The sequence below is a fragment of the Pectinophora gossypiella genome, chromosome 14 (genome assembly GCF_024362695.1).
Source record: "Pectinophora gossypiella chromosome 14, ilPecGoss1.1, whole genome shotgun sequence".
Classification (NCBI taxonomy): domain Eukaryota; kingdom Metazoa; phylum Arthropoda; class Insecta; order Lepidoptera; family Gelechiidae; genus Pectinophora; species Pectinophora gossypiella.
This window is the reverse complement of record NC_065417.1, coordinates 5218150-5238395: the sequence shown is the minus strand read 5'-3', so window position 1 is coordinate 5238395 and position 20246 is coordinate 5218150. Positions and strand designations below refer to the sequence as shown.

At 36.6% G+C, this 20246-nt stretch overlaps 2 protein-coding genes across 7 annotated transcripts in view; one reads left to right on the top strand and one right to left on the bottom strand.

The window, feature by feature from the left end:
- LOC126372577 (nuclear envelope phosphatase-regulatory subunit 1) overlaps window positions 1-20246 on the top strand; it is a 598500-nt gene that overhangs the window by 134991 nt on the left and 443263 nt on the right. The window lies entirely within an intron of this gene.
- LOC126372546 (CD209 antigen-like protein C) overlaps window positions 1-20246 on the bottom strand; it is a 119388-nt gene that overhangs the window by 1384 nt on the left and 97758 nt on the right. The window contains exons 3-4 of the mRNA XM_050018366.1: window positions 8988-9088; window positions 260-368 (exon numbers count right to left, since the gene is read on the bottom strand). Of these exons, the coding sequence (XP_049874323.1) occupies window positions 260-368; window positions 8988-9088 (210 nt within the window). The remainder of the gene's footprint in view (window positions 1-259; window positions 369-8987; window positions 9089-20246) is intronic.

Here is a 20246-nt window from a genome sequence, read left to right as displayed (position 1 = left end):
TGCTCAGCGGTAAAGGAAAACATCGTGAGGAAACCCACATTCTCGAGAAATGCATTTTCGGAGGTATGTGACCTAACCTGTATTGGGCTGGTTTTCCCTTCGCGGGTTGGAAGGTCAGACAGGCAGTAGCTTTAGTAAAAAACCGGACCTGTCAAATCTTCAGGTTAGGTAAGGGGACCCTGTGAGAAACGGGATAATGCTAGGGAGATGATGATTGACTGATTGGTTGTGCGATTGATAAATGAATGATGTAGTTTACCTGAATCCTTGACGTATTTCTCGAGCTCATCGTTTTCCTTTTGCGAGGAGATGGAAGCGAGGTGCATGCCGTGGAACCTGCAATACTGCTGCGCCTTGAACCAGTTTGCCTGCAACCAGACAAGAAAAATACTATTATTACATTGGCTTTGCTAACAGAAACATAATCACAATACATGTTGTGGTCTATAGAAAGCTCGGTCAGGTGTGGGTACTTAGTTCATCTTGCGATGGATGTACCTCTGACTACCCCAATCGGGATATAGTCGTGAACTTATGAGCCCTGAGCGTTCCTCATTTGCCCGGCCAAGTAGTTAATGCCAATAGCGGCAAAACAATGAGTCACGTCAAAAAAGGAATTGTTGTTATTTTTTCTATGTTAAAATTATAACGCGCTCAGCTGATTTTCTGTCTGTATTGTATATTTTCTGAAACAAAACTAGTACCTATCAACTGTAAATAAATCTCAGGACAAAATGAAAGTCGACAGCACTCTATCGTTATCAAAAACGACAAGACAAACAGCCTAAGCACTGTGTAGAAAACTAGCCTGCAGCTTAGAAACTACGACATGATAAATACTAGTAGATATAACAAAAACATAACAATAAGTATGTAATTGTGGCTTATTAATGCAAAGGAAGCCATTATTTACCACAGAATGTAAATTGTACACTTTCTTTGTGTTAGTCATCTGAAAGTGTACAAAAAGTGGCATAACAAAAGCTGACGACTATATTCACTGCTTTTATTTTTTATTTATTATATACGCAATGAGCTATTGATTGGCATTATTAAGTATAATTACTTGCATGAAATCAGTTACTTATTTGCTTATATGTTATAGATAAAGTTCTCATAATGATGCTGCAATATCCGTTAGACAAACGTACTTTCTAGTATTGAGGCGTCGTGTCGAGATTAGTTGGATGCTATTAGCCAGTCGGCATCTGCTCTCGCAGGTGTAATTCAATGCAATCATAAACGTTGATTGATGTCGCAGTCAAAGGGAATATTGATGTGGAGCAATATATATTATATTGTATTGATTAATACGTATACGAATATATTATAAACGCGAAAGAAACGCTTGCTGCCTGTTTCGCCTCGAATACTGGATTGATTTAGACAAAAGACATGTATCGTGTTTAGATCGAAACCCAGAGAATTTAATTAATTTTGAGTGTCAAGTGATTTATAAAAACTAAAGATAAAAAATTAAGAGCACCTTCTAGGGATAGACTCAGGGTGCTTGCCGCAGACAAAATCGAGAAAAGACAGGTAAATCCAATGACTTGTATACTGTAGCTTTATATTAAACTATTTTTAAGATATTTATATATAATAAATGAGATGTTATGTGCAACAATTTCATATTAGCGAGATGCTAAGAAGGTTAGAAGCATGCCACTAATGCCCCGATGTTATAAATCAAAGCCAGTAATCAGTACATTACTTTGACGTTGATAAAGTAGACTTAAATGGCTATGTTAGTTTAGTATCGAAAACTTTAAATACTAATGAGGATATTATAAAGTATAGATTCTGATTTTAGCTATAAAAAATGATGTACAAAACTATGATTATAGCTATAAAAAATGAGGTACAAAAATTGCAAACAAATAGTCATGTTACTTTAACAAAAAATACCTACTTATACATTTTTTTATTTTACAAATAGCGTAATAAAGATTACAATTAATAAGTAGGTATTTTTTGTTAAAGTAACATGACTATTTGCTTGCAATTTTTGTACCTCATTTTTTAAATCAATCCTCAATCTGTGTAAAGACACAGATTTCATTATACATAGGTACCTTATCCCAGTGACAAAACATATAACAAAAAAAGCAAGTTAAGCCGCGAAAGTCCGCCATATTGGTTTAGTGTAGCCATTCATCAAAATGTCAGATTATTTCTCAATGGCAGTCTCATGCATACAGCCAGTTATTTTCTTAGTAAGTAATGCTACTTATTGTTGAATTGATGAGAACACTTGACTGAGCTTAGTGTTACCCAATGTAATAAAGATTCAAGTTGCACTTGAGTAATACCTTGTTGATTGGAGCAGATGAGTGTTAAACGATGTATTTTCTATTAATTATCATAATAGCCCAATAGGCAATATAGTCGTGAGCTTATATTATGTGATTGTTTAATGTACAAAGGAAACATCCTATAAAACTAACTAATTAATAGAAAAGTGAAAGATAGACAAAATGTACATCTTACATTTGTAAGAAATTTCTTTAAGAAGAAAAGGCTAACAGACGTGTATAAACTTACGTTTGCGGTTCCTGTCGGAATAGGCAGAGCAAAAGCTCTGGCAAAAAAAATCAGACACCTTTTCAGACTTCAAAACTGACTTATCGTCAATATCTAGTTCTTAACCTTATTAACCTTTTAGTTAAGCTGTACCTTGATCTTAAACGTCAATCAATCAAGTAGGTATTTAAAAGCTCTATCGACTAAGTGCATTTCGTTTTTAATACAACTTAGGCGGTTATCTCACTGGGCGGTTCGGTCGCGGTTGGTGGTGAAACGGTCGGCGGTTTTTTTTTATTAACTGCTTGGCCGGAATGGGGAGCGCTGAAGGCTCTCACCCGGTACAACGTTTAAGACAACAGGCCTGAGGGTCCCCAGTTGCGCGCACACCTCGGCTCAGGGCGTCGTCTGAGAGGAAAAATATTTGAAAGAATTAATCGACCCTAATGGCTCGATAGCGATAAGCGCTGATTGAGGAAGGTCAAAAAAAAAGAAGAAAAGAAGGAAGGTCTTAATAAAGAGTTTTTGTATTGTATTGTATTGAAGGTCGGCAAGGTAAAGGTACTGACTTGTATGTAAACCGTCGATTCTTAACTTTAATATGTTGGCCTATAGTTTTGCTTGTTGTACACTGGGTGTAAAGTTAACGCTCTTCAAAAGCGTATTGTCTTTGTTTTTACACGAGTGGTATGTGGGCTGGCTTTACGTTGAAATTGTACAATGCTCTGCGAGTACTCTACAATAATATTGTCAGGATTCTGGTGGGTTGGTTTTTGCATCGCGTCAAGTTCGCGGACGCCAACGTAGATGATTTCTACACAATCATGCGCAAAACGACTGCTTCGGTGTTGTTGATGCGAATGCGGGGGAGTAATAACGGAATCCTGAGGATGATTGCCGAGAGGATCGACTCAGCTGTTCTACGTTCATAAGCGCGTAGAAACTTGTACTAACTAAGATAGATAGGTACTACGAGTAAGTGTGTGTAACTACTAACATCTGATGGACAATCTTAGTCTATATTTTTTTTATTAACACACGAGCACCGCCTCACCGCACTGACGACCGCGTCGTGTGATACCCGCCTTATTGGCTTTATATGTTTACTTTCTTAATTCACTAATTAAACAATAGGATTACAGAACACATTATTCCGTGAACAACGTGAATTATAGCTTGGCATAGCTATTTGTTTTAACATGACTTATTGTAGGTTTGCCTCATATGGTATTTTCTCTCCTGCTTTTCCAAGTAGTTAACTACTTAGCTGGACAAGCGAGACAGAAAGATACTATGGTTCATCAGGAAAATGTATTCTTCTGAAAGATGTTAATTTTTTCAGGTAAGCTGATGGTAGCGAGTAGTTTAACGACTCCTAACATGACATAAATAACATAGCTGGCGAGGAGATTCAAAAGATTCATCATTTCCTAGCGTCCACAGGGTCCGCGTACCTAACTTGAAGATTTGACAGGTCCGCTTTTTTACAGAAGCGACTGCCCTGTCTGACCTTGCAACTCGCAAAGGGAAAACCAGCCCAATACAGGTTAAGTCACATACCTCCGACACGCATTTCTCGGGTATGTGGGTTTCCTCACGACGTTTTCCTTCACCGCTGAGCACGTGTGTTCTCAGTCCAGAAGATTATCTCATTCAAAGTTAAAGTTAGATGATAAGCCGAATACCTGTCGGGTTTTGATATAGGCATTCAATGATACAAGCATTACGCATTACTATTGAACACAGGACCGGTTCCTATTTGCAGAGAAAGTGATGTTAGGAAACCTAGAATCAAGAGATGCGGAATGCACTCCTCCGTGGATTGTTATTCAATACTAGTGCATTGTTTAGGCGAATTGATTGATTGTTGTAATTTCATTTTTAGAATACAGAGTCTGGAGTTTGTGGTCTTAAGTCATGTTAAATATTGTAAAATAATGCCTTGTGCTGTATGTAAGCATAGAAATTTAAATACACTTCCATGGTCTAACTTTTATAGTCTTTATTCTAGTAAGAATTAGGTAAACATGGCGTTGAAAATATAATAGTTTTATTAATAGTATAATTCGGCCTACAAAATCTCTTTGCATGTATGTTAGCTTCAGATGGCGTTACCCGCTTGTCCGGAAGGACCTTTACAAGGAAGTCTGCATTACGTATACAAATATTTGTGTTAATTTCTTGAACTAGGAAATGGATTTGCTTTAATCATTTGCACCTTTTTAAGTAGACTGCAGGATCGGAAAGTTAGTACAAAATAAAGCTGTGACTTTGACTTTGCTTGTGTAAGAGGGAACCAGCTGGTTTCAGAGAAAGTGTTGGCATTCCAAGGATTGCGTGGAGTAAAGCCGGTCGGAGGTAATCGCCCACTAATGGACGTAAGATGTAATCACGCTAATCTGAAATGAGGGGCTGTGAGGTAAAACCTCATTTTGCCACCAAATTTCTACATAACGTACCAGTAGCTTGTGAACCCTACTACTGAATATATATTTTACGAAGAATCACATACATAACATATATCTCTCTCTTTATTTAAGAGCTGCGCTCTTGTCGGTGGAGTAATCGCCATTCCTCTCTTCTTCCCACCAAAACCTTCACCTCCTGATACTACACGACCTGCACCTTCTCTTTTATTTGTTTAATAAATATTCTCCTAGATCTACCCCTTCCTCTCTTCCCTTCAATTTTTCATTCTATAATGTTTGTACATAACATACATAAACAGCCTGTATACGTCCCACTGCACAGGCCAGCCCTCAATTAACCGGATTGGGGAGGGGAATGATTCAGACCATGATTCTGAGTTGATATCAAGTGGAATTTCCTGTCGAAAAATTCATGAAAATTTTAGTGATTTTTTAAATTATTTTCAGTTGCATACTTTTGCGATGGAAAATTTCACTTGATATCAACGCAGAATCATGATCTGAATCTTCCCTCAAAATTTTCGTTACGATGTCATTAAAACTCTGTATGTATACGATTCATATCACAAAAAATATACCAACCTACATGATTGAAATCAGAAACTATGCGCAACAATAGGCATACAAACAGCGAAATAAACTAATTAATATAAAAGCATCAATATTCAAAATAGACACCAGTTCGTTTTTTGAATCAATATACTATGTAAATCTCTTTGGTTACACCTTTAAAAAAAAGTATTTGTTTCAGCCGGTATCAATTCCGCACATTCATGCTTCATTTATGAACTTTTTTTACCACCTGTCGAGTTGATTTGTTTTTTTTTTCCTCCTCGTCTTATATTTCCGGGTGTGTGCCTAATTATATCGACACTTATTACGTCTGTTATGAGTTATAAGCGATTGTGAGGCGATGAAAGTGCTTTAAATACCTGTTGGCGAACAATTCGATCAGCAACGGGGCGTGGTGGAGAAAGCTTGCTTGGATTGAACTCGATTGAACATGATTGAACATCTGATGGTACCTTAATGACGTAATCAATCATACTACTACTTTACCTGCGCGGCAAACGCGTATTATAGTCGTAAATAAACTATTACCGATGTAGGTGTTTGTAACTAACCTATTAGGGCATTTTTACTATAAAATATGATAATGATAAAAATAATGGGGCTTTGATTCCACGCACGCTTTCCACAAGCCCGGGACTCCATAGTCCAAATGATAATTAGTATTAACAGGTGAAATAAATATTACACCACTACGACTGCTAGATCTACGACAGATCTCTACATTTTTGAAGATTTCTTCAATCAGCTTAGTATTTTGTATTGTTCTGAAGGGATATAGGGTAATATCTAGCATATTTAGATATAAAATGAGTACTAGGCGAATGTATTAAGGCCCTATTTCACTGGGACATCATGGTGGCGGATTTACGGTCGCGCCATCAACAAAATAAAATACCTCATATTTCGAAGTGTAAACTCTATCTCACCTGCATACTCCGAGTCTGCTCGACAACCACATCGCGCGAATAATATCGAGGGTTTCGACCAATAGACACAGCGAATGCTAGATAGCATTTAAGCACTTAGATAGACGTTGTAGGGCTATTGGTGGAAGCCCTCGATACAATTCGGATTGCGCGCGTCGCGATTGTTGCGCCGTGCGCGAGGGCTGGTGTCTTTTTTGTGGCGGCGCAACCAACAACACACCAGAACGGCTAAAATGCGCAACGTGACAAAGTTTTGACACGGTAATTTTATCGATTCTGACGAATTATGTCGTTTGGTCGATTAATGCTAATATTTAAACCCAAATAAATCATGTCGTTCAAGTGACAATACGAACAAAATCAAGCGACAAAAAAAAACTTATCGATTTCGACAAAATTTATTGAATCGATCGATAATATTACCACGTTGAGCATGTTAGCCCTGTATGTATCAACTGCACAAATTTTGTTGGTGGCGCCGCCCCCATGGTGTACTAGTGAGATAGGGCCCTTATCATTGGTAATACGTATCCGTTCGTTCGTAGGTATACGATCCATGCATAGGCCAATAAACTTACAACATACCATAGGTTTCCCGTTATTAACAACCAGTTTTAAACAAAAAAAGACCCTTTCAAATCATTCTATAACAAGTCAATAATCTCATAAATAAGGTTATTTACGAAAAAGAAGTGACGTCAATATTTTCTGGGTCACTAACCTTTTATGAATGAAACATTTATTAAAAAAATACAATTTATAAATCTATTTAAATCCAATCGATGAACATTATATAAAGTACAATTTATAACTTTTATATTATTTTATTAAGTTTATAACTTATTTGAATTATATTAAAAAGACGTACAGGTAATCTATAAAGGCGAATACCTTAGTTTACTGGATATTAATTTGTATTCGCAACTAGTTATGCAAAATAACTAGTTTGGAGCAAAAGATTCGATCCAGTGTTGGATTTCTAATTATATAATGTCTCATCTTAAATACGCTGGAAAATACGTAGATTAAGTGGATTTCGAATACAGTCTGTCTGTTTTATATTATTTTTATAAATTCATGGTCGATGTCTGATTGATTATTTTATTGGAATAAATAAAATTAACGTCAGTATTGAAATTTATTTAAATCAATCATTAAAACATAAGACTCCCCTCTAAACAAAAAAACCCGTACAGGTTTAAGCGAAGAGCGAATGAATGCGCTTAACTCGCTACACTTAATTAGTAAGTAGGTACTACATAGTTTAAGGGTGCCTTTCCACCAGAGATGTGCTATGCAGCTATGCTGCGAAGATGTATAAGCTGCGCTACGAAACTATGTGACGCTTTCCACCAATAGGTACTAAGCTATGAAGCTGTGCGAGGAAGATGTGCCTTCGCAAAGTAGCTGTGCTACGAGCTATGCGGGCATACTGTAGGTACTCTGCTCGGAAGATATCTAAAGTACGCATCCACAGCACGCATCCATAGCACGCATCTATAGTACGCATCCATAGCACGCATCCATAGCACACATCTATAGCACGCATCCTTCCATATTATAAAAACATATCTTAGTTGAATCTGTTTCCACCGGTGCTATGCTATGTGCACCAACGAATATGATTGGTGGATATCAAATGCATCCGTAGCATCATAGCGTAGCACATCTCTGGTGGCAAGGCACCCTAAAAAGCGCCCAGATGATTCTTCTTTAATATTATTTTACATTGTATAGATGTCTGAGTGTAGCCCGTTGTGTTTAAGAAAGTAAGCTTTAAGCTGACAAGGGATCAGCCTATAAATGTACTTATATGTTTGTTCATCATGTCAGAAAGAATCTCTCTGTCGGATTTTTTTAGACATTCCCGTGGAAGACAAGCAGCCTTATACAGTCGTGAGCTATGTTATTGTGGCGGACCCAACTAGTTGGCCACCTACTTCCGCTCACATGCTACAGATGGCGCCACATTCAATAATGCAGTCTTCAAGCAGTCGTGAAACGCGATATCGAAGTTTACACAGCAAGACGCATATATACAACTTCCAACACAAAACTGACGGATTGTCGATCTCTAGTCACACTACCAACTTGTGGCTAGCGGGGTACTATGCTCAGTTCGGTACCCCGAAAACGTCCTTTGACGGCAGCACACATAGCATCAGCCTGTATCCCCAAATTCAGTGGTTTAGAGCCCTAGCCGGGATTCGAACCCGTTTTTCTTTAGACGTGGCTTATTGTATATTCGCCGCAGATGGCATTAACTACTTGACCGGATAAATGGGAAGCGCTGAAGGCTCTCACCCGGTACAACGTTTAAGACAATAGGCCTGAGGGTGCCCAGTTGGGCGCGAACCTCGGCTCAGGGTCAGGGTGTCGTCTGAGAGGCAAAATATTTGAAAAAATTAATCGACCCTCGCGGGTCGATAGCGATAAGCGCTGATTGAGGGGAATCGTCGAGCACGCCGGCGGGGTCGGTATCGGGGTCCTACGGGAACCCGTGATACTATTATAGCATTATGTTGTGACAGTTTACCTTGAAGAATATCCCCAGGTAGTATCTCTTCTCTCCGGTCTTGAGCAGTGGCATCGTCCACCGCGTCACGCCCAGCTCGTCGTCATTGCAACTCGTGCATTCTGAAATTAAAATAAAATAATTTTATTTTGTTAAATTTATTTATTTAATTTGACCGTCACGCCCGGCGACGCATTAATGTGGCATATAGAAATAAAACGGGATATTTTAAATATCATTATAATTAATTTTAACAAAACAAAAAGAAATATATTCCTCTAACCCTGACCAACATCCCACCATAGACTCCCTTTCTTACTTTTTAAAACTGCCTTACGTCCCATTCATTAACCATCCTCCATTCTTACCATAAACAATCAAATTCGCATTTATTATCCTTCCATAGTATTCCCACTTTCCTACATTAATATGAGGGCCGACCCCAAGTAAATGGGAATGAGCCACGTAGAAGGGTCAGATAATTTTGTTAAATAAAATAAATTATAACTTTAGCATAACATAAATAACCTATACACGTCCCACTGCTGGGCACAGGCCTTCCCTTAATCAACCGAAGGATATATGGAGCATACTTCACCACGTTACTCCACTGCGGGTTGGTGGAGGTGATTTTACGGCTATAGCCGGGACCAACGCCTTAACGTGACAGACAATCAGGTGATTCAAGCCTGAAAAGTCCTTACCAAACAAAGGACAATATCATAAAGTGATTTCGACAATGTCAAATCGAACCCGGACTTCCAGATCGCGACCCTAACGCTCTAACCACTAGACCACGGAGGCTGTTTACAAATTATATAAATAATATCGATCTACCTAGCTGGGTTAAATTGTATATACTTATTATAGATTTAATTATACATATAATTAGGTAAGTGCCTAATACTTCTAAATTTAGTTGTACAAAGAATAATTTTGTAAATATTATTGATATGCATTCATACAAGATCTTTTCTAAAAAAGATTTAGTGGTCTAAACAAGCCGGCTCTATTACTTACTCACATTGATGCAAGTATAATAATAGAAAACATAGAATAATTTTATTTGCTTGGTCACAATAATTTTATGTATAAGGATCTCATGATCCACCAAGTGTGTGGCATGCAAAAATTTACAAGAAATGAGATAATCATAAATTATTACAATTAATTATTACAATGAAAGTCATTGCTTCTATGCTGTTCTGGGAGCATATAAAAAACATAGAACACGTTCAGCTGCTTCTCTTCCCGGGCATGTCGTAAAAACCGACAGAGGGATTGTGTCCTCTAACATGATGGACTAATGTTATGGGCGATAGGCTGATCCCTTATCACCATAAGGTTCATCATATCCATCTTTGGAATTCGTATCAACAGTGGCTGCAAGTTGTCTTTGATTACTTGTGGCTCTGCCCACCCCATTAGGGATTACGGGCGTGAGTTTATGTATGTATGTATGTATGAAAGTCATAGTTAACAAAATAATGTCAAAGAAATGAATACACAATATTCTATTTAAATTGATAATATTCAATGTCAATATTAAGGAATGTCAACGTGATTAAATAAATATATTATCAATTAATTATTATATTACATTCATAGTCAAAATAATCTAAAAATAATGTTACAATAGTAAAGAAAAAGGCGTTAAGTTATTTTAAGTTTTTTTTTTTTACATGAAAGGTCAATGTCACACTGTCATAATATTAATACGTCTTTAAAGGTCATGTCAAAAAGACTAAAATGAAATTATTAATATACTTAGTTTTACATTAATTCTTCTACTTTTAAGTAAGTCATAAAACTAATAGGTGTTATTTAGCAAGTATTATTAGTAGATTATGGTTTCAAGATCATATTTCAATTAGATATTGCCTTTTGTTCTATAAAAGCTCTTCACACACAGAGGAGGTACCGCGAGCGACGCGCGCCTTATTTTCTCATTTTTTATATGATTTATTGTAGATTTTCCTGAGATAGCACTATTGGCTTCAAAATAGACTACTCTGGGCGTCATCCCACTCGCGTCAGACAGAGTACTGCGGGGCGGAAGGCAAGAGGGAAACCACTGAACATTTTTTTCCTAAAAAGTAGCAAAGAGAATGCTACACCGACAAGAGCGTGGCTCTTAGTCATGATATGTATTAACTACTTGGCTGGACAAATGAGTTTTCCAACGCCAAAGTTAAAGCGTCAGAACCCTCGGTTCGCGTGTCGGCCTCGCACTTGACTGGCTGTTAAGAGTGCATGAAATAAAAAAATCGAGAAAGCAAAACATTGTAGATAAGCTGAAACATTGTAGATGAAACTGACATTTTTTTTAAAACAATAGAACGTACTGAATATGACAATATATATAAAAAAAACCTAAGATTACCAAGGAGGCTGTCGTTAACACTGGCTTTTTTAATAATAAGTTTTAAATATTAACTCTACTATATACTTATTTAAAAAAACTAGTTGATTTTGATACCGTAAAAATATCACTAACCTTTAAATGACGTAATAATAATCACGTAATTGGTCATGCGGTCATGACCTTATGGTAAAGGGTTAATGACTCTATTTGACTCTATTTTATTTTTGTTTTAGTTGTCGACGGTTCAGTTGACAGGTTGGCACCATACTTGTTTTTTAGAAGAAGGATACTTTTATCACGAATTCCAAATTATTTAAGATTTGCCACGCATATTATATAGATAGGTATAACAGAATGCTCGGTGAGGCGTGGGGGCTTAGTTCATCTTGTGATGCATGTACCTCTGACTACCCTGCACTGTTGCTAAATGATTTAAAAATGTTTTTATGTTTCGTTTATGTGCAATAAAGTGATTTAATTTGATTGGAATTGTAGTCCTGAGGTCATGGAAATGTTATGTTACATGTATGTATTTATTGTATTTTAAACTAAAAATACATACTAATATGTCCAGCTGTCAAATTAATAAAGCTATTTTAAACGAAGTACCGATTTATACGCCATTTAACCGCCATTTTTATTTTATTTTAAATGGCGTATAAATACATGATGAAGCAACGAAGATTTTTTTTATGAAATTGGCCTCAAGTAAGTACTTGGATGCGACAGTGGGACACAGAAAAGTTGTATGGCTTTTGACATGTGTTATTAATTATTATACATCGCTCAGATGACATTGCCTACTTGACCGGACAAATATCGAGTGCACGAGGATGCTGTCGCCTGCTAATTGGTTATAATGGTGGCGATTGGAACACGGTATAGAAGTAGATAAGTGTATCTTAATATCATGTTTTTTTAAAATACTATAGCCGTGGTCATATGCCGTGGTAACACGCCCCGGGCCGAGGTTCGCGCCCAACTGGGCACCCTCAGGCCTATTGTTTTAAATTTTCAATCAATCAATCAATCAATAATACTTTATTGCACAACAACATAAAAAAAAACCGCATAAAGCCGCGTTGTTTTAAATTTTGTACCGGTTGAGAGCCCTCAGCGCTCCCAATTTGTCCGGCCAAGTAGTTATTGCCATCTGCGGCAAATCTACAATAAGTCGCGACAAAAAACAAATGCCGTGGTAAGCAAACTCTTAGGACAGATTGGCATACGACCACGGCTATCTCTGTATTTGTGTCCATTTTGCTCAATAAAGTATTTTATCTATCTATCTCCTAAACATCACTATTCGGAAGAATGTCAAAGAAATATTTTCTTCTTGCATACTTTTTAGAGCGCCATATTTCTGTATTCGAATTTATGATTAGTTTTTATTAAGTTTTTTTTTATTAGTTAGATTAGTTGGTTGTATTTTATCATGACGTGGCGGTTCAATAAACCTGAAGTGCAGACATATAATTATACTGTATTTTTGTAGCTTGACAAATATAAAATTAAAACACCGAGGCATATTATCGCGACGTTAGAAATGGCGTGTTGACGTAAGTTGGCTCAATTTCCATGCGACTTAATGTTTCTAACAACACAATCGCTATTAGGCAAATTGCTCCTGTGCATGATGTCTTAGTTTTACGTACATAACATACATAAATAGCCTATATACGTCCCACTGCTGGGCACAGGCCTCCTCTCAATCAACCGGAGACCGTAGTTTTACGTATTTTAAATTATTAGTTAAGTACGTAGGTAAGTTCACTTTAGGCTGGATTGGAAACGAATAAAAATAATAGAACGCGTTCAGCTTTTTATAGACTGATAAGGTAAGATGAGCTTGCTAAGTTAAACATGCCTATTATTGCATGTTTATGTTCTAGGTTAAGGTAACTTAAACTTAAGCTAGAACACACAAAAGTATAGATCGGAGAATAATTTAAAATTCACAAAAAAATTCATGAATTTTTTGACAGGAAATTCCACTTGATACTAACCCAGAATCATGGTCTGAATCATCCCCCTGAATATTCGTTACGATGTCACTAACACCCTGTAATGTATATTTCTATGGGTCTTTGAGAGTAGGTATTATGTCGGAGTGAAAGGAAGATGGCGATAGGTCTTCTGATTACCCAAGTTTTAGACAAAGACTGCATTGATTTTTTAATTACAAACACATCCTTGCCTTAGGCTTATATTCAGATAGGTTACAAAGACGAGATTGACAGATTGCATGAGATGGTATATTTCATGCAATATTCTAGATTGACCTTTAGCCTAACAAATCCTAGCGCATTGCAACATTGTCTTTTTAAATATTTCTAGGCAATACATCATAATATGAAGGACGTTGAATGCTGGCATTTTTCTATGACTCGTGATGGGTGGCAGTTTGATAATATTTCGCAAAATCGCAACGACGACATTTAGATATTATATGTTATAATAAAACTTTGTAGCGAACGTTTTGGAATGTACGAGATGGATGGATAACTTAGGGTTACTACTGAGCCGACAAAGGCCCCTGATATGACTCATGTAACGACTACATACTTACATCAGTAAGTAGTAACCGGGACCAACGGCTTAAGTGCCTTCCGAAGCACGGATCATCTTACTTTCGGGCAATTAGGTGATCAGCCAATGTCCTAACCAAACTAGGGACCACTAAGTAATTTTTGTGATATGTCCCCACCGGGATTCGAACCCGGGACCTCCGGATCGTGATCCCAAAGCTCAACCACTGGGCCATGGAGGCCTTTACGTTTCGTGTGCTTACTATAATAGTACTTAATAAAAGATATGACATAGATTGTTTCGAAATCCATACGTCTGTAAACCGAAGTGATTACTAAATTTGAGAGAGAGAGAGAGAGAAAATGTTTATTCAAACAAACAGCACACAAAACGAAAACGATACATTGAAATAACACTTATAGGCTATAGACATTTACACAAAAGAAAAATAAAAATTAATGACAAAAGTGTTGTATGACATAGAAGTAATTACTTACTAGAAATTAATTACTTAGGTAAGTATATTTGATAGGCTATATAGCAAAAGCCTATTGAAAACAAGACCTCCCCCCCATTTGCCCAGTCTACAATAAGTCACGTCAAAAAAGGTAAGACTAGCATAAGAGACACTAGATTACATACCTAGAATATAATTAAAATATACTTCATCCAAGGTCCTCATCTCCTACGAGCGACTGGCTGTCGATACCAACAATACTACATGGTGAGCGAGTAAACTCTTTCCGCGCCGGAATCACGGCCGAGGGACCCCGGTCAATGCAGTACCCTTGAGGGTCCGCTTCCTAAATGATAAGGATCTTTAGGGTATTTTACAATAGCTTTTAACACGATAGAAAATGTTCGAAGATGGTGTGCATTAAAAGAACATACTTACTACATAAGCATCCTGATTACGCTTGACATGTGCGAAATACGTAATATATTACAAAATGAATACATATTGTTAATTGCCAACGAGTCGATTACTCTACAAAGAGCAAATTGAAATCGATTTTTTTGACTCGGACGGGACTTAAACCCTAGCTCTTGTCAAGCTGGGATTAGCGTGTTGACCATTACACCACCGGGTCCTCCTCCTATCCTGCCAAATTCTTTCGATCTATGTATCGTCATTAAGCCGACACCTGATGGTTAACACGCTCGTTCCGGCTTGACAGGAGCTGCGGTTTCAAGTCCCGTCCGAGTCATTTTTTTTCGATTTAAATTTTCCGTTTGTGAGTTTCCCTAACCACGGGTAAGTTCTACAAAAACAAATTGATTACTCGAGCCATATAGGCGGCCAATCAGCTCGCGACAACAAACACTTCAGAATCCCGATACCGAACCCGCCGGCGTGGTCAACAATTTCCCTCCTTCAGCGTTTATCGCTATCGATCTACTAGAGTCGATTATTTTTTTAAATATTATGCTCTCAGACGACGCCCAGACCCGAGGTTCGTGCCCAACTGGACACCCTCTCATATTGTCTCAAATTTTGTAGCAGAACAGAGCCCTCAGCGCTCCCCATTTGTTCGGCCAAGTCATAAAAAAATACATATTATCGTTAAACCACAATACTCTAAATTATTAATGCTGATTAGCTCTCTGGCTACAGTGATTAGGTAGTAAATCATTTCACGGAGAAACTTTTCAATACCCACTGGCCCCGATTCCTGCAGACACCGCCTAATTTTATTTAAAGTTATATCCGTCATTTTCATATCCATCGAAAAGGAAAGGGACGGATGATTCACAGCTCTTAATTTTAGGAAGAATGAGTGAATGAATGAATAACCCGGGCGAATCAAATGGTACGTCGCGTCGCTGGTATGCAATCCGTTTGACGTGCTGTCTACTTAACTGTGTCGGGTTATTGACGGATGTAAAATTTTTAGACGGTTGGTTTAGATTTGTGCTTAAAATTGACGTGTGTTCCATAAATTTTATGCTTGTCGATTACCCGTCCCTTTCCTTTTCGGCGGATAAGAAAATGACAGATATAACTTAAAATAAAATTAGATGGTATTTACAGGAATTAGCACCACTGTTAGGCTAAAATCACATCAGGATTCTTCCAAATCTTATGCGCTGTAAAAAGTTTCACTTTTAACATAACATTTATGCTCACGACAATATCCAAATTGAGGTAACCAGAGGAACTAAACACCTTACCCATACCTCACCGAGCTTTCTGTTTGACCACCGAGAGTTGGTGGTGGTATTTTCAGTTTTTTATCATGGAATAATAATCATAGATAACAGATGAGACGCAACATGATGAGGCGAGGATCGTAAGCGATAAAGCCGCCATTTGTCATGAACTAGTTGTTTCTTTTCTAACTATTTATCCGACTGCGACGAATCAAAAAGGAGGGTTATGTGTTTGACCGCTATTTCATTTTATTTAGGTGCAATAAAGTATTTGAATAGAGGTCGAGATTTTAAAGTCTCGAGAATTTTGTCGTTTATTCCTTAACGTGTTGTTTAGGGTATAGTATGGTGATAAAAAATATATAAATATGATAAAATCCTGATAAATATCGTGATAGTCACCTGATTGCCCTTCAACAAGTTTATCCATGATAATTACACTGAGTAAATGATTCTGATTTCTGATAAAAAAGCGTGATTATAAAACAGCTGCTAAGCTCTGTTCAGAATATTTTATAACAAACCCATTGGCCTGGTAATTCGGACGTATTTTTATTTTATTTTCGTTCCATATTTAACAAGTGTACAGATAGCCTACAAAGATACCACAAAAGTGTTAAAAGCCCGTGACTTTATTACTATAACGATGTTACGGTGTTACGTCATACATCACTATGTTACGAACGTAATTCGGCGAAAGTGATACGCCTAAACTAGAACGAACTGCATTTTCGTTTTCGTTTCGAAAATTGCTCTCCGTTATTTTCTTCAGAGATTTGAGAACAAAAGAATTGCTCATATAAGATGCTCAGTTTTGATTGGCGAAACATGTGAATGCCATTCTACACGAGTACTCAATTGAAGTAGGTTCCTTCACGGTACATACAAACAAGTTATTCTGGGATGGAAATAAAAATAAAAGGATATTTTAATATCCACTGCGGGTTGGTGGAGGTGCTGGCGTTGTGGTGGTGGAGCAGCGTGGTGGAGTATGCTCCATACCCCCTCCGGTTGATTGAGGGGAGGCCTGTGCCCAGCAGTGGGATGTATATAGACTGTTTATGTTACGAGTATGTTATGTATTTTTAATAACTATCTATTCAAACGCGTCTTCATAGTTACTGTTTTAATTAATGTATTCATAAGAGAGTCATTAACGATGATTATACACCTCCGCCTACCCCATCGGGAATACAGGCGTGTTGTTATGTTATGTTAAGTCATTAACATTCTTAAAGCATTTCTGGCTCTGTGATGCATATTAGACGATTAAAGGTATTTTTTTAAATAAAATTTGATTTAGTATTTTTACGATTCCCGTGTATGATATTATTCACGCGCTGAAAATACCTTTAAATTGATTAATTTTATCAATACAATATACACAAAATGTAGATTACGTCACAATCGATTTTGATATCGATTGTGTCGATATTGATATTTCGGTTATGACATTGGCAATGCTAGTTGCCAATAAAAAACTTAAGAATAAAAAGATATTATATCGGCGGGAATTTGTACTGTCACGGTAGCTCTTGGATTTTTTAAATCTATTTAACATTGTTAAATGGAAATGTAAACCAACTAGATTAATTGGATCTAGTCCTAATAATTAATATTAGAGCACGGATTACAATTTGATTAATAGGCAGATACTTCTTTATTTAAAACACCCCTTTATAAGTGAGTACCATAACAAAGTCGCTCTACATCTTTGCAAAAATGCTCCATTAAAGTACCAACTTATTCATTCATGGCAATGACTATGCTCTTTTCCACATCTTGTTCAGCTTTGTGTTTTGCGATGATTGATGGTGTATTTATGTGAGGCCAAGTGGGGCACGCTGGCTCATCCCACATTCTAAGTATGAGCAATCTTTGAAATAAAATAATTTTGGTAATTCACCTTATAACTCATACGATAGAAGAAGAGAAGTAATTTTGACAGAATTTCTTATGGCTTGTGTATACGAAATAAGCCCATTAGGCATATGCATAAGCCCTATTAGTTTTACTTACTTACATACACACATAAACTCGCGCCTATTTCCTACCGGAGTGAGTAGAGAGTATTATAATCATAAAAAGGCAGTATCGGAAGTAGTAAAGAAAGTAGCGCCTATTGGCTCGCATATCGTTGAAAATTGCTTCGGTTTCAGCTCGACGATTAGATAGAGTCGACATAAGTTTATTTAACTTAGAAAAAAAATTAAACCAGCGCTACGAGTTAGAAAAAATCATTCATTAGTGTGTAACATTCGAATTTATAAACTAAACAAAACAAATGTCGATCTTATAAGTTCTGTAACAGTGATTATAATTCTGTACAAGCTAAAAATACTGACAGCGCTAACTATTCGAAAGAGTCTCTATCTGCTATCAGCAATTAATAACACAATGGCCCCGATTCCTGCAGACATCTCTTAATTTTACTTTAAGTTGTACCTGTCATTTTCTTATCCGCCGAAAAGGAAAGGGACGGATGATTGACAGCTCTTAATTTTAGGAAGAATGAGTAAATAAATGAATAACCCGGGCGAATTTTTAGACGGTTGTTTTAGATTTGTGCTTAAAATTGACGTGTGTTCCATAAATTTTATACTTGTCGATTACCCGTCCCTTTCCTTTTCGGCGGATAAGAAAATGACAGATATAACCTAAAATAAAATTAGATGGTGTTTACAGGAATTAGCACCATTATATATAAAACGTTCCTACTAAGTACATACTTACAGAACATCTGACATAAATTGGACACCCGATTGTCAACTGTCTCATTTTCTTCTTAAAAACGTCCGCTATCACATTTTTTTGAAGGACTATAGTTTTGTTTCAAGGAGTGATAAAAGGTGACATTAAGTTGTTTTCGTACGAATGGTGTCACTGACCTCCTAAGTGGGGTTTTACTTTCGAGAGTTTATATAAATAGGTATGCATTCTTGGTTGCGGTAAAATACAGAAGTACAATAGAACTTTGCAATAAATGTTCGAGTACAATAGGCAGCTATGTTATTACAACTGACCAACAACTGCTGTTTATTATTCGTAAAGTGGTTACAGGATATGTTTCTTACTATAGGTACTATTATGTAAGGTTTGAGTACTTATTACGAATCCTAACAAAAAAAACATCTAAAATTGCCAAAGCTACATCATATCGATCGCTGTGTAAAAAGTTATTAGTTGTAACTCTACACGCCCTAACTATACAAGCCCTAAGTTCATAAACTCTACACGTTCCGCAAAATATGGGGCTTGTTCGTCTTGGCGGGGCACTGACGAGTCCCCAGATTTTATTTTGTTGCGTTTCAGCTGGTAAATTGTAATTTTACCGATATTTAAGTATTTTAAAAGCCGAATGTTTATTCGTATGTAGGCATGTTATTGTAGCGCAAACTCGACGCGACAAATGTAGACTTGGACCAATAAAAACTGCTAATTCTACTATATAAATAAACGTCGTCCGTCTATTTTGTATTATAAACTTATTATATTTGTGTCGTCCTGGGCGATACGGATCTTTAACATCTTATTATTATTATTGCGTATGGCAGACAAAAATAAAATATCCTGCGTGGATCAAATATCCAGCTTAAGCTCCCTTAACCAAGTCTCTGCTGCATCCGTCACGATTGACATACTATAAACAAACCTATATGCAAACAACAGCGAATATATTACCGATATCTTAATCTTATCCGCTAATATTAAGTATTAAAATAACGTTTAAGTACACTTAATATCAATTACTTAATATCAATTTGCGATGTACATATTGTAAGTTATAAAACAAGTTGAATTAAGCTAATAGTGTTTTATGATGCAATCAAAGAGTCGCAGGTACCTATAATACGTACAGGAAGGTAAGTAATAGTTTGTTTGTATGGAGGAATTAGATAATTGACTATCGCTTAATCGAACTTCTGATATATTTAATACCTATCTGAGAAAGTATCGAATTTTCGCATGTTGATAAAGATAATGAAAATGGATGAACAAGCTTAGCACGATAAAGTTTAGAAAGTGATTGTCTTACCCTTACATAATAATTACCAACATACTTATGTACCTAATCTCTAGATAAATCTATTGTTAAAAGTTGTTTATGTAATTAAAATTTTTCGTTGTAAGTAAATAAATAATAATAAGTATAGTTTATTATTCACCTATTGAATTTAATTTATTATTATATTAATTTGTGAACTTAGGGTTTGTTTGTTTGGCTTAGGGTATTG